The following is a 22,244-nucleotide window of genomic DNA, read 5'->3' on the forward strand; positions in this document are numbered from 1 at the left end:
CATACAGCCATTTATTTATTCCTTTGTCGCTTTATTGGTTTATTGAATGCCAGACACTCTTCAAGGTCCTGGGAATATATTAGCGAATAAAACAGACAAAAATCACTGCCACAGTGTTCATATTCTACAAGGAGGAAAAAGATAATGAACAAACACAATAAGTAAATAAGTAATGAGGACAGTTAAAAGTTGAGGATAAAGAAAGAATGGAGTAAGCAGAACAGGGATGGCAGATGGATGGGTGTGTGCCTGAGTCATGGGAGGATTGCAGTTTAAATCGATTGATCACAATGGGCTGCGTTGAGAAAATGCCATTTGAAGAAAGACTTGAAAGAGGGGAGGGAGTGAGCTTTGTGGATACCTAAGGAAAGAGTGTTCCAGGCAGAGTGACGGCCAGTGCCAAATGCCTTGCGATCACAGTATGCCTGGTGGGTGTCTCAGCGTGGGCACTAGTGATGTTTTGGGTAACTGAATTAATTGTTGTGGGACTGCCGTGTGCACTGCAGGATGTTTGGCAGCATCCCTGATCTCTACCCACTAGATGCCAGTAGCACTCCTCTTCCTAGTCTTGACATCACAAAGATCTTTAGAAATTGCCAACTATTCCCTGGGGGCCAAAATCACCACCATTCCACCCTCCTGTCCCCTAGAGGTACAGCCTGGAGGCCAGTGTAACTTGTTAAACCCATAGCATGCAATATCAGGAAGCCACTAAAATAAGGGTTTAGTGCTTTAAGGTTGATGTGTTGGGATTTCCAAAACATATTCTTAAAGAGGTAAAGCAATATGCAAAATGATTATATAGTGTGATCCAGTTTTTCTAAATTGAAGAATGACTAACACCCTCTTATTTGCACATATTAATAAAGATACATATGTGTAGATATTTCTATGGATAACTATTTGAGCATGGAGAAAAGGATGATAAAGGATACATAATTATTAACATGGATTACTGCTTGGATAGATAATAAGGTTGGAGTAACGGAAAAGGGGAATTAATTCCAAAAAGGAAAAAAGAGAAAAAAGTAAAAACAGGAATTGCATATATTCTTACATCATATATGTTAGAATTTCAAAAGAAATTCTAACATATATGATGGTAGAACATTTACATGTTTGTGGAATCGTGGTGGATATTTTTAACTTTCACAACTTAAAAAGCCTGAACTATTGCTTTCACTTTTTTAATATTTATTTTTTTCTTCAGTATTTCTTCTCATCAATTTTACATTATTAAGAATTACATCTTTTTCTAAAAATTTTAAAATATGAATAAGGATAAAAAAGAAAAATTTCTCTAGTAATCCCAGTAGAATGATTATAACTATCTATAAGCTTTGTATTTAGTGACATATAGTGTGAATGAGTTTCTATGTTACGGAATATTTTTAACAGCATAGTTTGAGTTACAGCATAGTCTTCTACATTTTGGATACATCATAATTTATAAAATTATCTGATGTTTAACTCAAATTATTTTCTAATACTTCACCATAATAAATATCAATAACATATTTTTACTTTTATGATTATTCCTAAGGACAAGTATATGTTTTTTGAGAAGTTATGAGAAGTAAGTTGATTTTTACTTTTGCTACTAAGAACCAGACAGTAACATCTAGATACAAATACCTTTGAGTTCTTTGTTTTTATTTATTTTATTTTTCAATTGCAGTTGACATTAAATATGATATTAGTTTCAGGTGTACGGCATAGTTATTAGACATTTATATACCTTAGTAGGTGATCACCCAGGTAAGTCTAGTAGCCCCCTGACACCACATAGTTACTACAATATTATCTACTATATTCCTTTTCCTATACTTCACATCCTTTGACAGTTTTGTAACTGCCAATTTATACTTCTTAATCCCTTCACCTTTTTTCACCCAGACCTGAACCCTCGTTCCATCTGGCGATCGTCAGTTTGTTCTCTATATCTATGAGTTTTTGTTTCGTTCATTCGTTTATTTGTGAGTTCTTTAGATAACATCTGTAGCACTTTTTTCTTTTTTTCTTAAGACAGTATTTGAAAACTGATGAGCAGTTCTGCTAGTATAATATTACTAATGGTGCAAAAAAGTATTGTATGCTCAGTTTAGGAGAAGATAATAGTATAATCAATGGACGTGAGAAGTTTCTATGCGTTGTTCAAAAATACAAACATAAATGATTGATAACTTTTAATGTAACAGTTAAGGTAAGGACCACTAATGGCAATGTTTATTTTCTTTTTTGGACTTTTATAGCTTGTGTGAGTTCATTAAAGACCACATGAAATGTTGTGAATCTGGTTATTTATGCAATAGAGTACACAAAAAAATGTTGTCCACAGATAAAGAAAAGTAATCATTCTGACAGAGTATTTTATTACCCTCCCTGTTAATCACTAGTTGAGACACTATACTTTTACAGAGTGTTCTCTTTAAAGCAGCCTGATTGTATCATCCTTGATACACTAATACGACTCACTGAACCTGTTTAGGCATCTCTGAGAAAATGGGCTGCCAAATAAATTGTAAGGACATTAATTAGTTTTGACCCTCTGGGAAGAACAAAATTCTTTCTGAGAAGGTCAACAGATTCAAAGAGCCAACAGTCTATTTCTAAGCATCCCAGCTTCACTGTTAATTAAAGTTGTGTTTATGGATCTTTTCATTTATTGTTACCAAGATGAAAAATTAGGTACATAAGGAGGACATTTTCAATGCCTATCACAGACCTATTTATGAGTCTTGTTGGAGCCATTGCCGAAATTGTAGAGAGAAATTACAAACATTAATCCACTCTCTAGTCTGCACATGAATAGGATTTAGACTTAGTATATGCAAGATTTAATAGCAGGAGTGACATTCGCATGACATGAATTAACAAAGGTATAATGTAGAAGGCTGCTGTACCTTTTTTTTCCATTTCTTCAGAACTTTTTTACTTTTTAATGGTATAATCGACCATCTCCGCAACTAGACTATAAACTCTAGGAGGGTATGAGTCACATCTTTTGTTACTTTTACATTCACTCCAGCATTTAAAATTGAATAACACTAAATAAATACTTGTGTAGGTCTCATGTTGCTTGGCTCTATCTCCTTCTGTACTTATTTTTTGAACTGATTAATGGAACATGAATGAATGCCTATTAAATACCACACACAATGTGTTGGCAACTGAAAGTATCAATTAACTAGATGTTTGTAAAGTAACTGGAATGGAATATGCTGTCTGATATAACTCACATGCTTGCTATTGTACAAATTCTACGTTCACAACCCAAGGTCAAAAAATACCCCCAAACAATCTTAATGATGCTAATGTTCTCATATGTGTAATAGCAGTTTAAAGTATATATAAAGTGTTCATTCAACAAATGTAACTTACTTGACTCTTGGTTGATGGAGCCCTGCAGGCTAGGCAGATGATTATTTACTGTGGGCAGACAGGGCGGATTTTATTCCTACATTAGAGATGAGGAACAGGAGAAGCTAAATGACTTCTCTGAGCCTGAACCCCTGGTGTGTGGAGTCCAAATGAAGCTCCTCTCCAGGACCTCGCTGTAGCATGTGCTGTCCTTCTGTACAACTCAGCCTGAATCTCCATATTCAGTGCCACTGAACCCCTATTTCATTCCAGATCTATATTACTATCTCACCCTGGTCTCTGATACTTATTAGAGGAAGACTCCCACCTTCATTTGATTGCACGTGTTGGGGCTTGGTCAGCGATATGGAGTTAGATATATAAAAGTCAAATGATACTGAGACATATCAAAGAATATGATTTGTGAATCCTTCTTGCACTTTATCTAATCCTTAAATGATACATTGGAATTTATTACATCGGTTCAGAAGAGATTTCTAATTAAAATAGTATATTTTTTGATACTTCGAGGGGAGTTAATTACTAATGTATTATACTCTTGCTACTGCTACTCCTAATTATTATTATTTATTATTCTATTATATTAAAATTAAAGTCTGAAAAAATGCTAAAGGGAAACATCTGATTTCTGTGACATTTCAGCCACCACTTAAAAAAAATGTGACTAAATAGGAGTTTCTACAGGTGAGTGTCACAGAAAATGATATACATTGGCATGGTTAAAAAAAAGATATATGTATGTTTTTCAATCATTGATTCATTCAACAAATATTTGTTGAGCCCATTCATTTCTAGCCACTGTTTTAGGTACATATGCATGTTGAACAAATCAGAGAAAGCTCTCTACCATCATCCGGATGACATTGTAATAGAGAGGGTCAGAAAATCAATATCAAGCATTATAAATAAAAATTTTGTATAGTTTGTTGGAAGTTGTTAAGTGCTGTGGGGGAAAAGGGAAGCAGTAAAGGAAAGATCAATCAGGAACTAGTTGGGGGTGCTTAGGAGTTAGAAGTGGTGGGGGACGTGGGGGTTAAGGTAAAGAAGTTTTCGTGTATAGTCGTTATAATGAGGGTACCTGCATTACTATTTCCAGTTTTATAAAGGGTTGTTGAATAGTTGCTCTTTTCCATTCACAAGATCTAAACAGAAGTACTTTTCTTCAAACAAAGAGAACCCTCAAGAGATTTAGAGGAAGAGCACTACCATCTGTTAAATGTTTTCTAAGACTCAGAAACTATAAAAGAAGATTTACACATGTTGTCTCATTGAATCCATTGGAAACATTGTGATGTAGAAGATACCAAATTCTTAGAAAGGTTAAAACACTGGACTAAGTCACAGGGGCATTGGAAAAGCAAATGCTAATTCCAAACACTTTCTTCTGTGGCCTGCCCTCTCCAATACATTGCCACCAGCCACATGGGCTACCGAGCTCTTGAAATGTGCTGGTCCAAACTGAGATGTGCTGTAGTGGAGAATACACACTGCATTTTGAATATGTAGTACCAAAAAAAAAAAAAAGAAGAAGAAACCCAGGTATAAAACATATCTCATTAATAATTTATACATTGATTATATGTGGAAATTAAAACATTATGGATATAGTAGGTTAAATAAAATATGTTACTAAAGTTAACCTATTTCTTTTTACTTTTTTAAGCTACATATGTGGCTCATAGTAATTTTCTACTGGACGCCCTATTCTGTGTTACATGACAGACATAGGTTTTCTTATCTTATCAAGTGAATAAAATAATGGAATTGACTAAAGAGGTACTGGAGAGGATCTGTCTCTGGATATCTTCGAAGATGGGCAATCTCTTTCTTAGGAATTCACACACTTGTTGCTAAGAACTGCAAAGATGATCTATTTAACTTCTAACGTACTTTAAGTGAAAAGTACTTTTGAAACAAAAGACATATATAAAGCAAAGTGGTATAATTAAAATCTGATACATTTTCTTCATACTATACTATGGATCTTACATCCCAATAATTAAATATTAACATGCATTCTTCTTATGTCCAAAAATAGTATTTTCTGAATTATTATCCAAATACGATGGTTCCTTGCTCCATAATTTTCAGAGAACAAATATCATTCCATATATTTAAATTTATCTTTATGTGTTTTTCTTTTTCTAATATATAGTCAAATATCAGAATTGATATTTTATTGCTTTTATGAAATTAGATAGTCATTGACCTGTTGGAAAATGTTTATGACTGTGTGATTACATCCCGATGAAGGCAGGTCTTGTCTCTATTATTAAATATACAAAACATTCCAGATCTATATGTATTAATCTTGTATTAATTTTAATAGGATCTGAATTTTCCGATAACAGCCTTAAATTATTTTACTAAGTATTATAATATAATAATTCTTGTTGTCAGTATGATGCTTTTCATAATGAAATGTTCAGTTGTTTCACTGATAGACAGTCATATCCCGAAGCTTCTTAAATAGGAAGAACCTTGCCTTACTACATAATTGGGTTAAATTTTAATAGCCATCACCACATCATGCTTTTCACACACAGACACCACCACCACCATCAAAAGCAGCTATGACCATCATCATGGTGGCCCTGCCACTCAGGCCATTGCTGGTCATATTAACTGATTTGCTTTGGATACCTTGCTAAAACAATGAATTAGACAGCATTTCCCCACAGTCTGATCTGGTATGATGTGGGATCTCATTTTGTAACCATGTATAAATTTATCTCAGATTATTCTAAAGGCCGTCTCTGGTCTACTTAATTTTTAAAGCTGTTTATTTCCTTGACTTGCCTTAGACAGATTCCTTGATGTTTCGTATAACTACAAAATGTTTATATAATTATTCTAATTTTCTTTCCTTGCCAATATTTCTCTTTATTTATATACTGAAGTTATGCATGACGGAATGTATGTGAATTAGGGATATTAGTATTTTTTCTCATTCTCTTCTATTTGTACTTCCTTTTTCGTTCTGCTTTACTTCTCTTCTATTATGCCACCGAAACATATAAGCATGAATTAGGTAGAAGGAGATTTTATCAAGGAGAATGACATACGATATTAGTATAAAATGAGCAAATAAATAGTGTAATTAATATTTTTTCTGACTTTATAATATCTTTTGAAGCCCTTAACATTATCTTTTAAAAGTTATTTGGCTCTACTTTCTAAATAAGATATTAATTCAATCATTAAGTAAATACTTTAGAATGAAAGATCACCAAAATGGTCTCCTATCATACAGTACTGATAAAGAGGATTTTTTAAAATTCTTAGTTTGTTTCTTTTTTAAGGACTAATATTCTACTAAAAATAGGTAATTGTCATGTGTAACTGTACATAACAGGTCTTGACATCAAATTTGGTGTGACTACATAGCTACCATTTATTGCTTGCCAGTTACCATGTACCTGGCTTTGTTCAAGCTTTCTCATTTAATCCTCACACTTACCTTTTTCAGAAAAGGAAATTGATGCACAGAGAGAGTAAATATGACTTGCCTCTAAGCCACACAGAAGACACTTGAATCTAGCATTGGGACCCATGTCTCTCTGAAGCAAAAGTCTGTGTTTGTAACCATTAGTCGCTACAGCTCAATATGACATTCTCAAGACTTCCTGAAATATATAAATTTAATGATTATATAAAAATGAATAATTGATAGTTTCTCTTCTGAAACCCAAAAATGTCATAAGTGATATTTTTGCTATATTTAAAGGTGGCATTTTATTAATATCAAATGGTTCAAAACAAAGAAGTATGATTTTTCTATATATTTTTTTAATCTAGATGCCATTTTCTTACCGCAATTCGATATTATTTCTGCTTTCTCTTTGTCTTATGTTACTGTTTAGAAATACAAATAATTTATTCCAACCACACAATGCTGAGGAAGAAAACCAGGAAAATTTTGGCTGATAAATCTCAGAATACATCTTACAAATTTAGTGTTCTCTCTGCAAAAAGGCAATAAATGATGCCTATCATTCGTTTATTTACCAGAATTAGAATAAAAGCAATTTTCTTCATGAAATCATAGAGAGTGTTTAGAATAGAGTCATTCTATTTTCCTTATTTTTCTCTGAGACAGAGGGTTAACTTTATTTTAGTGATGATTAGACAACAAGAACAAACCCAGATCATGTATAACTCTTCTGTTTCTTTAAAAAATTTCATGATCAGACAGTGATTTGCATTTTGTTGCCAAAAAGCAATTCTAGTCTCAAACCACGAACCCCTTCCAATCATCCACATGTGCCAATTTGAATCAATACCCCAACTAGTTCATTTCAAATTCTTCTGCCTCTGGGGAGAAACATAATCTTAATTGCTGTTTTTCTTTCCTTTGTCTTGGTTTGTTGAACTAAGTTTGTTTAAAATACTTCAAAGAATACTTAATAATTGTCTCAAGCAGGACCCGGTCGATGCTTTCTTTTTGCGAAATGCCAAAATGTATCTATCACTTGTGAGACGTGGTATTCAGTGAAAAGCATGTGAATGAACCTGTTCTTTCAGAATCCTGGAGGACAAAATTAAACTGAATAAATAATCTGAAAATCTTTAAGGTTAATTATTTCATCTTTTTGCAAGTAACGAGGGAACGTAATTTCTCTAAAAGGAATTTTCTAACGCATAGTGGTATACAGACTTACTTCTCAGTAAAATAACGAACCATTAAACTCAAAACTTTGCCTCTTGTATATATTCCCCCTTTTTAAATATCTTTAAACTGCCTCTCTATCTTTATAGCAGACGCTTCGACTTTAAGCATCACAATTTTCTCTTTCCTTGGTACAAAAATGAAAATGAAATATCTGACCTTAACTTCACTTCCCTTCTAAGCATTATTTTTCTAAGTATTATTTTTCATTCTTACATTTCAAATTACCATTCCTCCTACATTGTTTGTATCCTCTGTCTCACTAAACACACCTTCTTTGGTTCCCTCCAATCTGTCTTCTGCAAAAATATTATTTCTTCAGCAAATAATTATTGGTTACCCATTCTTGGTCACTGATCTAGACACTAGTGATACTCGTTTAGCAAATACAGTCCTGACCCTCACAGAGCTTATATTCCAGCTCTCTTTGAGGACATAATCATAGAATAGTCTGATTCTTCTTAAGATGTATTTGATACTATTGATAAATCCACACCTTGAAGTTTCATCTGTGTTTTCACTGTAGTGGGTATTTTTTTTCCTAATGATGTATCTATCTTCAGTGCTTTCTCCTCCTTCTTCTAAAACCTAAATATGAGTCTTACTCAATATTCTGACTTCATTTTTTTACATCTCTTCCTATACTTTTTGCTTGCTCAAAGTTTTATGCTTTCATTGTTCAAAATTTGCTAATCCCTCCTTATATAGAAACTAGAGCTCTTATTTCCATGTTGTAGTCTCATATTTTCAATTGCCAGCTGAGTAATTTCCAGTATCTCTTAGTCCCTTATCCGAACTCAAACTTACCTTCCTTTCAAAAAGAATCTCCTCCTCCGATCCTAATATTTCTGTTATTGACATTGTCATTGTGAACACTTAATTCTCTCTCAATTTCAAATTCTGTGAGCTCTTCATTCTCAACTTATATGTTTTGTTTTGTATTTCATTTCCACTTCTGTCATTTTAATTCACTTTTAGGCTATTGCACATGTCAAAGAAACTCATCTCCAATGCAAATACTCTCCTAAACAGGCCACTCTTCACACTGATGCCTGATTAATATTTCTCAGTGGTGAATCCTGGTCCTCCAGATCATCGAATGTTCTTTATTGCCTTTTAGTATGGCATATAGGCTTCCAGTGTTCTTCCCCAAATTGCATTTCTAATTTTAATTCTTATGTTATTCTCCTACAAACTCTGTGTTCTTGTTCCTCAAATATCCTTAGGGTGTCATAAATGTCAACTTTCGGTCATGTCATGTTTTTAGGATGACTTGTAATTTTCTCTTGATAGAGGGCACAGTGTACTGAGTAAAGGCACTGGGGTACACAGGCATTTTGTGTGAAGTTTTTGTTTATCTTGCTTGGAGTTAGTTCGAGAGTACTGTTTGTTGTAGCCGTAGGTGTCAGAAAGTAAAATTTCCTCTGGCGGCTTTGTTTTTGTCTCCCTTGCACTTTGATTTCTGTAGAGATTTCTTAAATGAGTTCTGAGAGGTGGAGTTCTTTCAGTCACAGTCCCCTGCTGATATACAGGGGTCCCACTGATGGGTGGTAAGGTGAAAGGTGCGAAGTGGCGAGGTCAGGGGAAGGGAAGCACTCTACAGTCCTGTGATTTGATCACAATCTTGCAGTGAGCCTGCACGCTTACACAGTGACCTTCATCGAATAAAGTCCTTTCCCTTCCACGAAAGAGGACATCTAGACCTGGCTGAGAAAATAGGCACACCTCAGAATGGTCACTTTCCCCTCCCCCTGAAAGAAGCAGAGGGGATTTTTTTTCCAGTCTTCATTGCAAGAACTGTTAGGATTGCTAGAGGTAAAACTTTGGGCTACTTCTAAGACTTGCCCCCCAGACTTCCTATCTCTCTGCCTTTTCCACACCGAGCCTCCAGCAATTTGTTAATTACAGTTGGCACATTCCTAACCCAGTAATGGCTCCATTGGTGGTTCCTGCTGTAGCGTTGTGCTCCACTAAACTGTGGTTATCTGTATCTGCCTCTTTCTCTCTCTCTCTCTCTCTCCAATTTTGGGGATGGTGGTTTGCCCTGTGACCTCTCCTCTATTCTCTGGTGGATCCAAGAAGAGTTTTTGCTTTTTAGTTCAGCCTTTCTGTTACTGAGAAGATGAGACTGATGTCTTCCAAGCTCCTTACATGATGAACTGGAAACCAGAAGTTTCTGTGTGTGTGTGTGTGTGTGTGTGTGTGTGTGTGTGTGTGTACACACATACATATATATTAGAATGCTCTTTACCATTCTAAACTGATTTCTTTGTCTACTACCATCTCCACTATTTCCTTTAATATCTTGATACAATGACATGTATTTGATGAACTGGAAACCAGAAGTTTCTGTGTGTGTGTGTGTGTGTGTGTGTGTGTGTGTGTGTGTGTGTGTACACACATACATATATATTAGAATGCTCTTTACCATTCTAAACTGATTTCTTTGTCTACTACCATCTCCACTATTTCCTTTAATATCTTGATACAATGACATGTATTTGATGAACTGGAAACCAGAAGTTTCTGTGTGTGTGTGTGTGTGTGTGTGTGTGTGTGTGTGTGTGTGTGTACACACATACATATATATTAGAATGCTCTTTACCATTCTAAACTGATTTCTTTGTCTACTACCATCTCCACTATTTCCTTTAATATCTTGATACAATGACATGTATTTTATAAAGTCTCCTCATTCACCAACCTTAAGCCATCTTTAATCTGTGGAACTACATAGCATTTATGACCTACATCAATATTTGGTGTTATATACTCACAGTAACCCCAGTGAGCTGTATATTATTATTGTTGTCCCCATTTGATAGAAGATGAATAGATGAATATGAGACACAGTGGGGATTTAGTGATTTGCCCAAAATCAAAGGCAAGTATCAGAGTTTGGATTTGAACCCAGGTAGTCTGATGTAGAGCTTGTCTTCTCAGTAGTACGTATCATTAGCTTTTATTGCAAGTTCTTTGAGTAAGTTTCATATTTTCCTAGCCATAACTTGCTCATATCCCAAATATCCAATTTCAAAACATGGTGCCATCTGTATAGTAGTTATTCCCTCAATAACTTGATTGATGGTCTTTTTTCAACTGCTAAAATCATCTTTCTATCTATTCTCTAAATTTCCCAGAAGAATAGCACTAATTTGCAACTGTGTTCTAAGCATTTTACATATAGTGTATCATTTCATTTTTACCATAACCCCTTGCGGCTAAAGTAACTACTACAATTATATCTTATTGCTTCTGAGTCCTAGAGAATTTAAATAAGTTGCCCAAGGTCATATACCTAATAAGTGGTAGAGTCAAGATTTGAATTGAAACCCACATCTCCAGTGCCTACAGGCTTAACTAGTGGGCATTCCTGCCCACAGTTTCTGTTCATTACATACTCATTAAAAGAATCTGATAATATCATTTCCTGTTTCGATTAAAACATATTCTTCTGTTATTTGTTTTCTATATTCTTTCAGGTAAAATAGATCTTAAATCTAAACGAAGTCGAAGCTCTTAACCCTTTATCACTTTCATAAAGAAAAAGGTTTATAATTTATCAGTTCTTCCTTCTTACTTGACTAGGAAACAAGTTTCCTAATTAATTTTAATTTGGCAAAAGAAATCAAGTTACGGAAATGCTATTAAGCCAATGCATGTTTCCAAAGGCATCTTGACAAGAAAATGACACATAAAGAGGTTCTTCCAATATGACAATTAAGAAATTCAGAATCCTTTGTCTTTACCTAGCCTTACAGGAAGTGCCAGCCAAATCCATCCAAATATCATCATCATGTGATTGAGATATACTTGCTATTGAACAAATTAGAAGCTTTCAAAATAAAATGAAGTTACCCCATGTAGGCATGTCATAACTAGAAGCTTCATTTTTATATCAGATCAGTGCATACTGAGGAGAAAAAAATAATGGCACCAAATTTGGTAATCGTTTATAATGTTAAAATGAGACGTTCTGCTGAAAAGTGGTTTTCTTAATAGGTAATAATTACTCTCAAAAGAGAATAAACCTAAAGAATAAACTGTTGGAAGATAGCAGTAAAGAAATGCCAAATCTATTCAATGCACAGCCCTTCAAAAAGCAAATAAAAATGATATACTGACAGACACTTCTATCAAGTATCATGAGGAAATTTAATTTGACTTCAGAGGCTCTCTGTCTGTGCTTGCTATCTGACAACTTTGTGGAAACTTTTGTTCTCTCTCTGAGCATGCTTACATTTCATGGCCTTTAAAACTTGCAGACACAAATAGCCAGCACCTTGAAAATCTGTGGGAAAGAAAATGAAAATACAAAAAGAGATTGAGGGCATTTCAACTGATAGTCATTATGCACCCTTCTATTTTAGAGAGAGGGACAGGCAGAAATGATAGAGGATGTGGAGCCAAGCCTAAGTAAGTCTACTCTGAAGAAGGGAGCATTTTGCTATTTTGAAAGAGAGGCATATTGCATTGCATTTTTATAAAGCCATTAGGCAGCTTCATTTTATGAGCAAGAAAAAAAAAAAAAGACTAAAATTGGCTACAATTTAAAGCAAGGAGTGAATTCAGATCACTTGAAGTGGGAAATTGTCTTTTGTCATTTGACCCTAGTGCAAGTGAGTGTGATTCTACTGAGGGCACCGGAGCTGTAAAAATATAGCTGTCTTTTAAAAGTATTAACTGTCTTTTCTAAAAAGAAATGTCAAATGTATTACCTTATAGCATAATAACTCAAGGAAACATTTTCAAAAACTCAAGATTATAGTTAATAAGATCTAAAAGGCAAATTAGAATCTTTACTGTCACCAACACGAGAGTGAAAGAGTGTCTGCGAAGCATGATGATGGGCACTGAAGGGGGCTCATACATTTCGGCATTTCCAATGCCAAGTAACAATGGTGATTTGAACAAAGTACATTTTGATACTGAATTCATACTATTGGACACTAAGTGGCCCCCAGTTTTCAAAAACATGCAATTGTTTTAAAAAGATTTTAAGGGAAGAATAAATATTAATGAGAGATTTCTACTCAGTGCCTGATTTTAACTAATTATTATATGAAATATGAAATCTGTACCTTAATAATATTAAGAACTTGTAATCATAAAGCCTGTACAAGCAAAACTGAAGTATTAAATTGAAATGTGCAAAATATCAGGAGGCAGAGGGCATGGGAGAGATAAAACTCTGACATATTTAATGAATGCCCACGTTCCACAGTACTGCATCTGGTAATGTTTAATTAACGTATAATAGATGTTACAAACTTAATTGAATGCATCAGATCTAATATATGAAAGTTAAGTAACTTTTAAAATGGCCAACAGAAAGCTATAAAACAGTCCAAAATCAAAGCAACAAAAAATTCTGCTTTTATAAACTGTCCCGTGAATGTTGTTGATCATTCCAGAGTCACATATGAATAAAGTGAACTGGTTTAATGATTTACCATTAAATTCTAAATATGCTGTGGCAGTTGAGACTTTAAGTTTTATTATTCGTTTTAAAAATTTTTGAACTTTGTACAAGAGGCTCGAGTGACTTTTACCAAAGATTTTGATAGATATAAATAGATAATTCTCAATGAAGCAAATGAAAGTTTATAAATGTTTGAAAATGGGTCTACTCTGAGCTGCTAGATAAAAATGAATCTATTTCTGAAAATATAATTCAACATAAGGTTTTGTAAATTTGTGATATAGTACATAGTTCCTGGAGAATTAATATATTTCTATTAATAATTTCAAGAGGCTCAGCAACTTTTCACCTTTATGACTCTCAAGTAGGAATATTATTTTCTCCTTACAAAAGCAAACTTAGATATGCTAGAGTTCCAGAAATAAAAATCCCCAAGACCAACTTTGCAATGATGGCTTCTAAATTCTCAGTCATAGCTCTGCATTCTTAAATTTTAAAATGGGTAAAATTTCACATTTTCATGCATTAATGCATCACCCAGGAATTGAGTTTCTGATTTTTCTGTTTCACTGTAGGATTTTGTAAGACCAAAATTGAATATGCAAATTAGAAGAAGCTAATGGGAGATACTTTGAAACTTAATATATGAAAGTGCCCATCAATAAATGATTGGAATGATTGGATAAAGATGTGTTATATATGGTGGAATATTACTCAGCCATAAAAAAAAAAAATGAAATCTTACCATTTGCAGTGACATGGATGAACCTAGAAGGTACTATGCTAAGTGAAATAAATCAAATGATGACAAATACAATACGATTTCACTTATATGTGGAATCTAAAGAACAAAGTAAGTGAATAAACAAAATGGAAACAAACTCATAGATACAAAAAACAAACTGATAATTGCCAAGTGGGATAAAAAAGGTGAAGGGATCAAGAAGTACAAATTGGTAGTTACAAAATAGTCATGGGGATGTAAAGTACAGCATAGGGAATATAGTCAGTATATTGTTATAACTATGTATAGTGCCAGATGGGTACTAGATTAATCAAGATGATCACTTTGTAAATTACATAAATGTTTAATTGAAAAATAAAAATTAATAAAATATATATTTAAAAAAGAAAGAAAACTTACCCAGAGTTCCCTAAATAATAGATGGAATTGCCAGCTTTGATGCTGAGCTTTGCATAACATTGTCTTATACTGAAATAAAGATGCTGCTGTGAAATAATAGAATATTATCATCCCCAGTGAATGATATATTTTTAAAACTGATTTTCACGAGATAGCCCTAAAACGCAAACATTAAATTGTCCTACATCCTTTCAATGATGTAATATCTTCACTACACTGGTTTTCAGTAGTTGCTCTGATGAAAGTAAGTACTAGGGGAAGTAAGTATGGGATGGGAAATGAAGATGGTGGAGTTAGGTCTGATGTAAAGGATGGAGAATCTGAGCAATGTTTAATAGGCTCACCCTCCAAAAGAAAGTAATTGTGACTGTTTAAGAATGAAATAATTTTTTATCTATTTGTGTATATTAGTTTTTTAAATACCTGCAACGGTGTTAGAATATTAATACATAATAAGTTTTTTAGATTTAAGTACATAATAAACTAAAATATTGCTTCCCACCTGGGGTGCCGTAAGTAAAATTACTGTGACACTAAGCATGCTGTGACCTGAGTTACATTAGTAGCCTATTGACAGTGACTGAGAGTGAAGAGCTTGGTTAGATTGAGTTCAGTTTGCTGTGCAAACTTAAAACTAACCTTTTAAATCAGAATTCCTAACTTTGTAAAATGTATTAAATTTGTATCAGTGAACACAATTAGTTCTTTTCCCACTGCTCTAAATATTTGACTTTCAACATTAGATTAGCACTAAAACGTGAAGAAAAAAAAGGTACATTTTAAGTCTGATGTAAACATGATCTGTTTTTGAGATAGAAGTACATTAGTTCTCATTTTATATGCCATACAATTTAAGAGCTGAGCTATGAAATATTTGGGTTATTTCTTCACATCCAATATAGAATGAATAGATTCCACACTTTCAGACACTTTCAGTTACTTCTTAGCTATATAAGGAAAGTTATTATTGTAGCTAATTGGGTTATACCATATTTTCCTTCTTCAGGATATTGTCTTAAAGTTTGCCCCATAAAATGTAGTCTAAATGCACTAGAAATCCTCAAGGATATAGAAGGCAATAAGATGAAGGAAAACCTAGATGTTCTTATTTAATCAAAGGTAGCTTGGAATTAAAAAACTTATATTCTTCATGAATAAGTCACAGTTCTGAGTAGTTTGACACATGAAGTCTAGGTATATCTAGGTCGTGCAAGCCACATATTTTCATATTTTCCAGATATGAAAACAAACAATTCATGATGTATAAGCATCTAGCATCAGAATGTCAAAATATATAAAGCAGTCCTAACGAAATTGCAGGGGAATAGATGAATCCACTATTATGGCTAGAAACTTCAACACCCTTCTATCAGTAATAGATATGCAGGCAGAAAATCAGTAAGAACACAGTTAGACTGAAGAGTACCATCAACCAACTTCATGCAATTGACATCTGTAGAGCACTTCATCTAACAATAGCAGAGTGCACATTCTTCTGAAGTTCACATGAAATATTCACCAGATAGACCAATTTGAGACTGTAAAACACACCTTAAATAATTTAAAAGAATAGAAATCATAGAATTTCAGCTCTCGAGCCACAATGGAATTAAGGTAGAAATCAATTACAGGACTATAACTGGAAAACCCAAGAATACTTGGAGATTAAACATCAGATTTCTAAATAACATATAGGTCAAAGATGAAACCTCAAGAGAAATTTTGAAATATTTTGAAACAAATGAAAAACAATGGTATAACCCAATTAGCTACAGTAAAAACTGTGAGACTCAGTGAACGCAGAGCTTAGTGGGGATGTTTTGGCATATATTAGAATGCATACATTAGAAGAGAAGAAAAATCAAAAATCAAAAATCTAAGTTTCCAGTTTAGAATACTAGAAAATTAAGAGAATTTAAATCCAAGTAAGCAGAAGAAAATAAATAATAAAAATTAAAGAAGAAATTAATGAAATTGAAATCAGGGGATGAATAGAGAAAATCAACAAAACCAAAAGCTGATTCTTTGAAAAATTGATACAATTGGAATCCTTCTGGCCAGGTTAACTAAAAAGAAAAAAAGAAGGGAAAACATAAATTAATACTATCAGAAATAAAGGAACACCATCATTATTGATTCATTGTTATTGAAATGACAATAGAGGAATATTATGAACAACTCTGTGCCCACAAATTAGACAACCAAAATGTACCAGTTCCTTCCAAGACGCTATCTACCAAAACTTACACAAGAAATAGATAATCTGAATAGGCCTATATCTGTTAAAGAAATTGAATAAAACATTAAAAACCTTCCAAAACAAAAAAGACACTAAGCCTAAATGGGTTCACTGACAAATTCTTCCAAACATTTAAAAAGCAATTATGCCAGTTCTTTATAATTAACTCAATTGTAGGAATCCTTTCACAACGTACATGTATGTAAAATACCAAATTATATGCCGTAAATATATTATTATTTTATCTGTCAATTATAACTCAAAAAATCTGGGGAAAAAATATTTATAGGAAACATACAGCTAAATGAAACTTAATGGGGAGAAACTAGATGCTGTCCTGCCAGGAACAAGACAAGGATGCTTCTCTCACTCCTATTCAACATCATCTTGGAAGTTTTAGCCAATGCAATAAGACAAGTGAGGAAAATTAAGAATTTACAGATTGGAAAAGAGGAAATAAAATTGTGTATTTTGCAAATGACATAATCATCTATATAGAAATTCTCAGTGATGCAACAAAAAAGTCTTGGAACTACTAAGCAATTATAGCAATGTTGCAGGATGCAAGGTTGAGACACAAAAGTCATTTGCTCTGTTATCTACCTGCAATGAACAATTGGAATTTGAAATTAAAAACACTGTAACATTTACATTAGCAGCAAAAAAAAAGAGAGAAATACTTACCTGTAAATCTAAGTAAGTAAATACAAGGTCTGCATAAGAAAAAGCAACAAATGAACAAACAAAACAACAGACTCATAGACACAGACAACAACAGACTCATAGACACAGACAACAACAGTATGGTGGTAACCGGGGGGAGGGCGCGGGGGCAAGGGGAGGACGAAGAGGGTAAAGGGAGTCAGATACACGGTGACGGAAAGAGACTAGACTTTGGGTGGTGAGCATACAATGGAATATACAGATGATGTATTACAGAATTGTGCACCTGAAATTAACATAATGTTATTAACCAATGTCACCCAAATAAATTTAACTTAAAAATTACTATTAAAAAGGGCAAACTTCATAAAAGAAGCCTCTTGTACTATTAATTCACCATTAATGAGCTAAAAACATATATCTCGGTAACAATGCTAAAAAATACTTTTAATAGAAAATATTTTAATAGCCTCAATTTAGAACTACAAATAAATATTTAACCTAAGAAAGTGTTTGTATATATATATGTATATATGTGTGTCTATGTATATATACTTGATGAATTTTGATCATGTCTGTAAAAAAAAAAAAAAAAATCCAGTTCTGTTTAAATGGAGAGATCTTTCACATATTAATACCATGGAGGAGAATGGAAGTTGTTTATTACTCAGAAAAAAAAATAATGTGGTGACTTTGAGAATAACATTTCATTTTGTAGTATCGCCATTCACTACTACTGTGGTCAGTGTGAGAATCAGAGCAACTGAAAATGAGGTACAGTATCAATTAACCCACAAAACCCGCTATATATGCAGCATACAAAATATTTTATTTGCTTGAAACTGACAGACAAGTTTGAGCAAATTGGGAGAAAAGGAATCCACTTTCAGAATTAATGCAAAAAACTTTTTTATCACTTTATGCAAAAGTCACATCTCCAGGTGAATATTTTGAATCACATGATCATGGTGATGGTTTTTTGTTATTGTTCAAAGAATTAAACGTTAATGATATATAACTCACAAAATGTAAATGGATTGTGTTTAATTGTGTGTGCGTGTATTTGAAGAAAGAATGAAATTTGTGCATTGTTTAAATACGTACTGCATTATACTACAAAATATCATTCTACTCAAAAAAATTATATTAATCTATTTTAAGGTATTTGCCAGCACTTCCTGTATGTCAACTCATCATCAAAGAAGGCTACACTGCAAGAATCACTACTTCCCAATACTTCCGGGCAAGCCTCAGAATGTGTCCTGTCGGGTTCTGGTTCTGCATGATTGATCCCAGTCGTATGGCAATATTAAAGGTACAAAAGGAAGACAGAGATCTGTGTTTCACTAAAATATTCATAGCATGTGCTTAAATATTATTTTGGGTAACATAACACCTGATTAATGCTGATTTCATTAATTTCTCATTTCTTTCTGGGGCAATGGGAATTTGACAATCAGTGCTGTCATTCATCTTAATTTCATTCAAAATTTATTCATTTATGGCTGCCTCCTGAACTCAGTTATGGCACATGGTATTTAAAAGATTATCTAGAGATGTAAGAATTCTACATGTATCTTTTAATAACGATGTAGATTAGGGACAATGAAGAAATGTGATAAGAGGGATAACGATGAAGAGAATTTTCTTCCCCAGAGTAAAGGCAAAGCAAAATTAAAATTTTAAATATGTATCAACTCACACTAAAAACAACATGCCTGCTCCATTTTTATCTAATTTAAATCAAGACTCTGCATCAAACACAAATGTCTTTTAGAAAACGGATTTTTGCATTTGTACTTCTCATTGTATGAAAGATCAATGAGCTTTTCGGTTTTCATGAACCAATTTTGAAGTCTTGATTTCTAATTAAAAGACTATATATCAGCACACAACACTTAGTGTTATTGTCTTGAAATTATACAATCTCTTTTTATTGGAATAAATCCAATTGGAATTTTTGTCTCTAACTCAAACATTGACCCCTGTTAATAACAGTTATTATTAAGTGATTCCTGTCTTTCAGGCTGTGTATTATAAACTTTACACGTGTTATCCATTTTTATTCCCACATTCACCTGATAAGGTAGCATATTTTTTTCCCAAATCTCCAATAAAGAAACTGAGACTAGCAAAAAAAAAATCCAATTTCAAAAGTCTAGTCTCTTACCCAGCGTTCTTTCTCTGGTTTTATGCAGTTCTTCAAAGTCTAAGGAAAAAACAAGAGAAAGGAGAAAAAGGAAAAAGGCCTGATCAGTCTAGCCATTGATGGAAAAACAGAGCTCTTATCAAGTAAAAACATAAACATTCAAAGAAAGTGAAGAATTTATACTGATTCTATGTGAATGTCTGTTTTCCCAAAGAGAAGTCAGTAAAACCAACGAAGAAAGAGATTCACTTTAACAGTTTAGATACATGTAAGTAAATGCAGATCATGTGAAAATTTTGGATTTTTTTCATTGTTTTTACATACAATATGTGACCGTTCAGTAGATTAGCCTATTGCTGATGCTAAATATTATCCAGGGTAATTTATAACCACAATACATTATTTTTACTGAAGTTTTTAAACATAGATTGCCATGAGTTAAGAAAACACCATTCAATGGTTATTTGTTTCTCATGAAAGCAAATACATAAGGAAAGGCCAACAGACATTTCTAAACAGATACAAGCAGATTTTAGTCCCTTTCCAACAAAAAGTTGCTTCTTCAATTAACTGTTCACCAGCCATCAGTCAGTGCTATAGACCAAAAGTTTTTATTCCCCAAAACTTGAATGTTAAATCCTAACCACGGGAGTCAGCTACATTAGTTCCCCAAGTTAAACAGCCCACTGCTGCTTTTGCCATTTCTGTGAACCTTTGCAGTGGAAATGTTGGCCTCAAGTCTTGATTTCTAGTATCTTGCTTTTTTCGGTGATTACTGGTTTTCTAATTAGAGGGCAGCAGTTAAGTGTAGTGATGCTTTTACACCCCTGGCAGTCTTAAGAGTGGTCTACTGGAAAGAATAGTGGAGGAGAATTCGTCGTCAGCCTGATATCAGTTTTTTATAGAGGAGTTGCCCTAACTCCAAATTGTCTTGGGAGGTTTGACTGCCACCGTGGCTTTCACGTCCCACCTTCACAGGTGACCCCAGCCATTCATAGTATTCTCCAGTGTTTGATGCAGATTATGGGAGGATTTCTCTTTCTTCTGTATTACAGATCGTAAAGATATAGATTAATTTGCTACGACTGGCAGCTGTCTTTCCCAGCACGGGGAGAGAGATTGTCTGAGAAAGAAGCTAACACACAGAGGGATTCAGAACTAAAGGAAGAGGAAGAGACAGAATGGTACCTTCTCTGTTTAAATCCTGGATCCTATTTTGCCTGAGCCAGTAACATTCTCTTTGTGTGTCTTGCTACTGAAAAAGACCTAACTTTGGGTTTACAGAAACCCACAGTAAATTCTTTTCATAATGTTTCCTATGTCACTGATGGATCACAGGTACTGGGCAAGTCTTACTTTCTCACCTCTTGCTCTGGAGAAGCTTAGGTTATTCCCAAACCGGAAAACTTCCTGAATGTACAATATGTTTACATGTGAATGAACTAATGAAGCAGAAACACATTCTTTCTTCCCTCTATAACAAGCTTCCAGCAACATACTCTTCTTTCATATGCAACTTTTTCTTTCTTATAATTTCTACTTTGTGAATGACAGTGCCATATTTTACTACATTTTCTAGGGCAAGGGTTTTCAACTGATGTGTTGCATTTGAAAAAATTGTCTGTAGTATGACATGGGGAAGTTTGGTTGACAGATTATTCCTTATGAGAGATCTGATGACTTATATTTGTGCGTTTATTTTCTAAAGAACTTGAGATCCAAAGTTTAAATACTATCATCTAGAATTGTGATGAAGAACCTCTTATTTCTAATATTAAAAAGAGATTTTAAAAGAATAAAAAGAACGATAATATCCAATGGTCACTATGAGTGTGGAAAAAGAGATATTCTTATCCATTGCTATCAATTAGAAAGAACATTTTGGCAATTAAATTCTTTATAATTTTTATATTATTGAGCAAAACATTTTACAACTAGAAATATAAAGAAATAAAGATAGATGTGAACAATGTTTATTATAAGGTTTTTAATCTCACTATTGTTTATCATAGTAAATCTTTGAAAGCATCTGAAGTCAAATATCCTGATATTAGTGAAATATAATATACTCATTCTTACTATGAAGCACCGTGGAAAAATTAATACTGTAAATGAATGATTAGTGATGAAGATGCTTATGATTCATTAATAACTAAAGCAGATATTAAGAAATATGTATTCTAAAATGCCATTTATAATATATATCTAATTTTGAGTATATTAGTATGTGTATATATATTAATCTACGTAAATATCTATATATCAATATCTATATCTATATATAGATATTGATACCTATAGATATGTCGATACATATATATCAGTACGTGTGTGTGCGTGTGTGTGTGTGTGTATGGAGTAAGAACATTCTAGGAAGAGGGCCAAGCAAATGAAAAAGCTCAAAGGCGGAAGGAATTTGAGGGCCAGGATAGCAAGAGAGAGAAAAAGAGAGATCAGACAGCTAGGCAGAGGTCACCTCATGTAGGGTTTGTAGGGATGATAAGGAGATTAGATTTGTTCTAAGAACCATGAGAAGTCACTGAAGAGTGTCTTAGTCAATTTGGCTGCTATAACAAA

General features: G+C 33.5%; 1 protein-coding gene across 1 annotated transcript in view; it reads left to right on the forward strand.

The window, feature by feature from the left end:
* MALRD1 (MAM and LDL receptor class A domain containing 1) overlaps positions 1 to 22,244 on the forward strand; it is a 520,465-nt gene that overhangs the window by 357,698 nt on the left and 140,523 nt on the right. Inside the window, 2 exon segments of the mRNA XM_023533144.1 lie at positions 18,680 to 18,712; positions 18,715 to 18,833. Coding sequence (XP_023388912.1) covers positions 18,680 to 18,712; positions 18,715 to 18,833 — 152 coding nt within the window.

This window comes from Pteropus vampyrus, unplaced genomic scaffold (genome assembly GCF_000151845.1).
Source record: "Pteropus vampyrus isolate Shadow unplaced genomic scaffold, Pvam_2.0 Scaffold96, whole genome shotgun sequence".
NCBI lineage: Eukaryota > Metazoa > Chordata > Mammalia > Chiroptera > Pteropodidae > Pteropus > Pteropus vampyrus.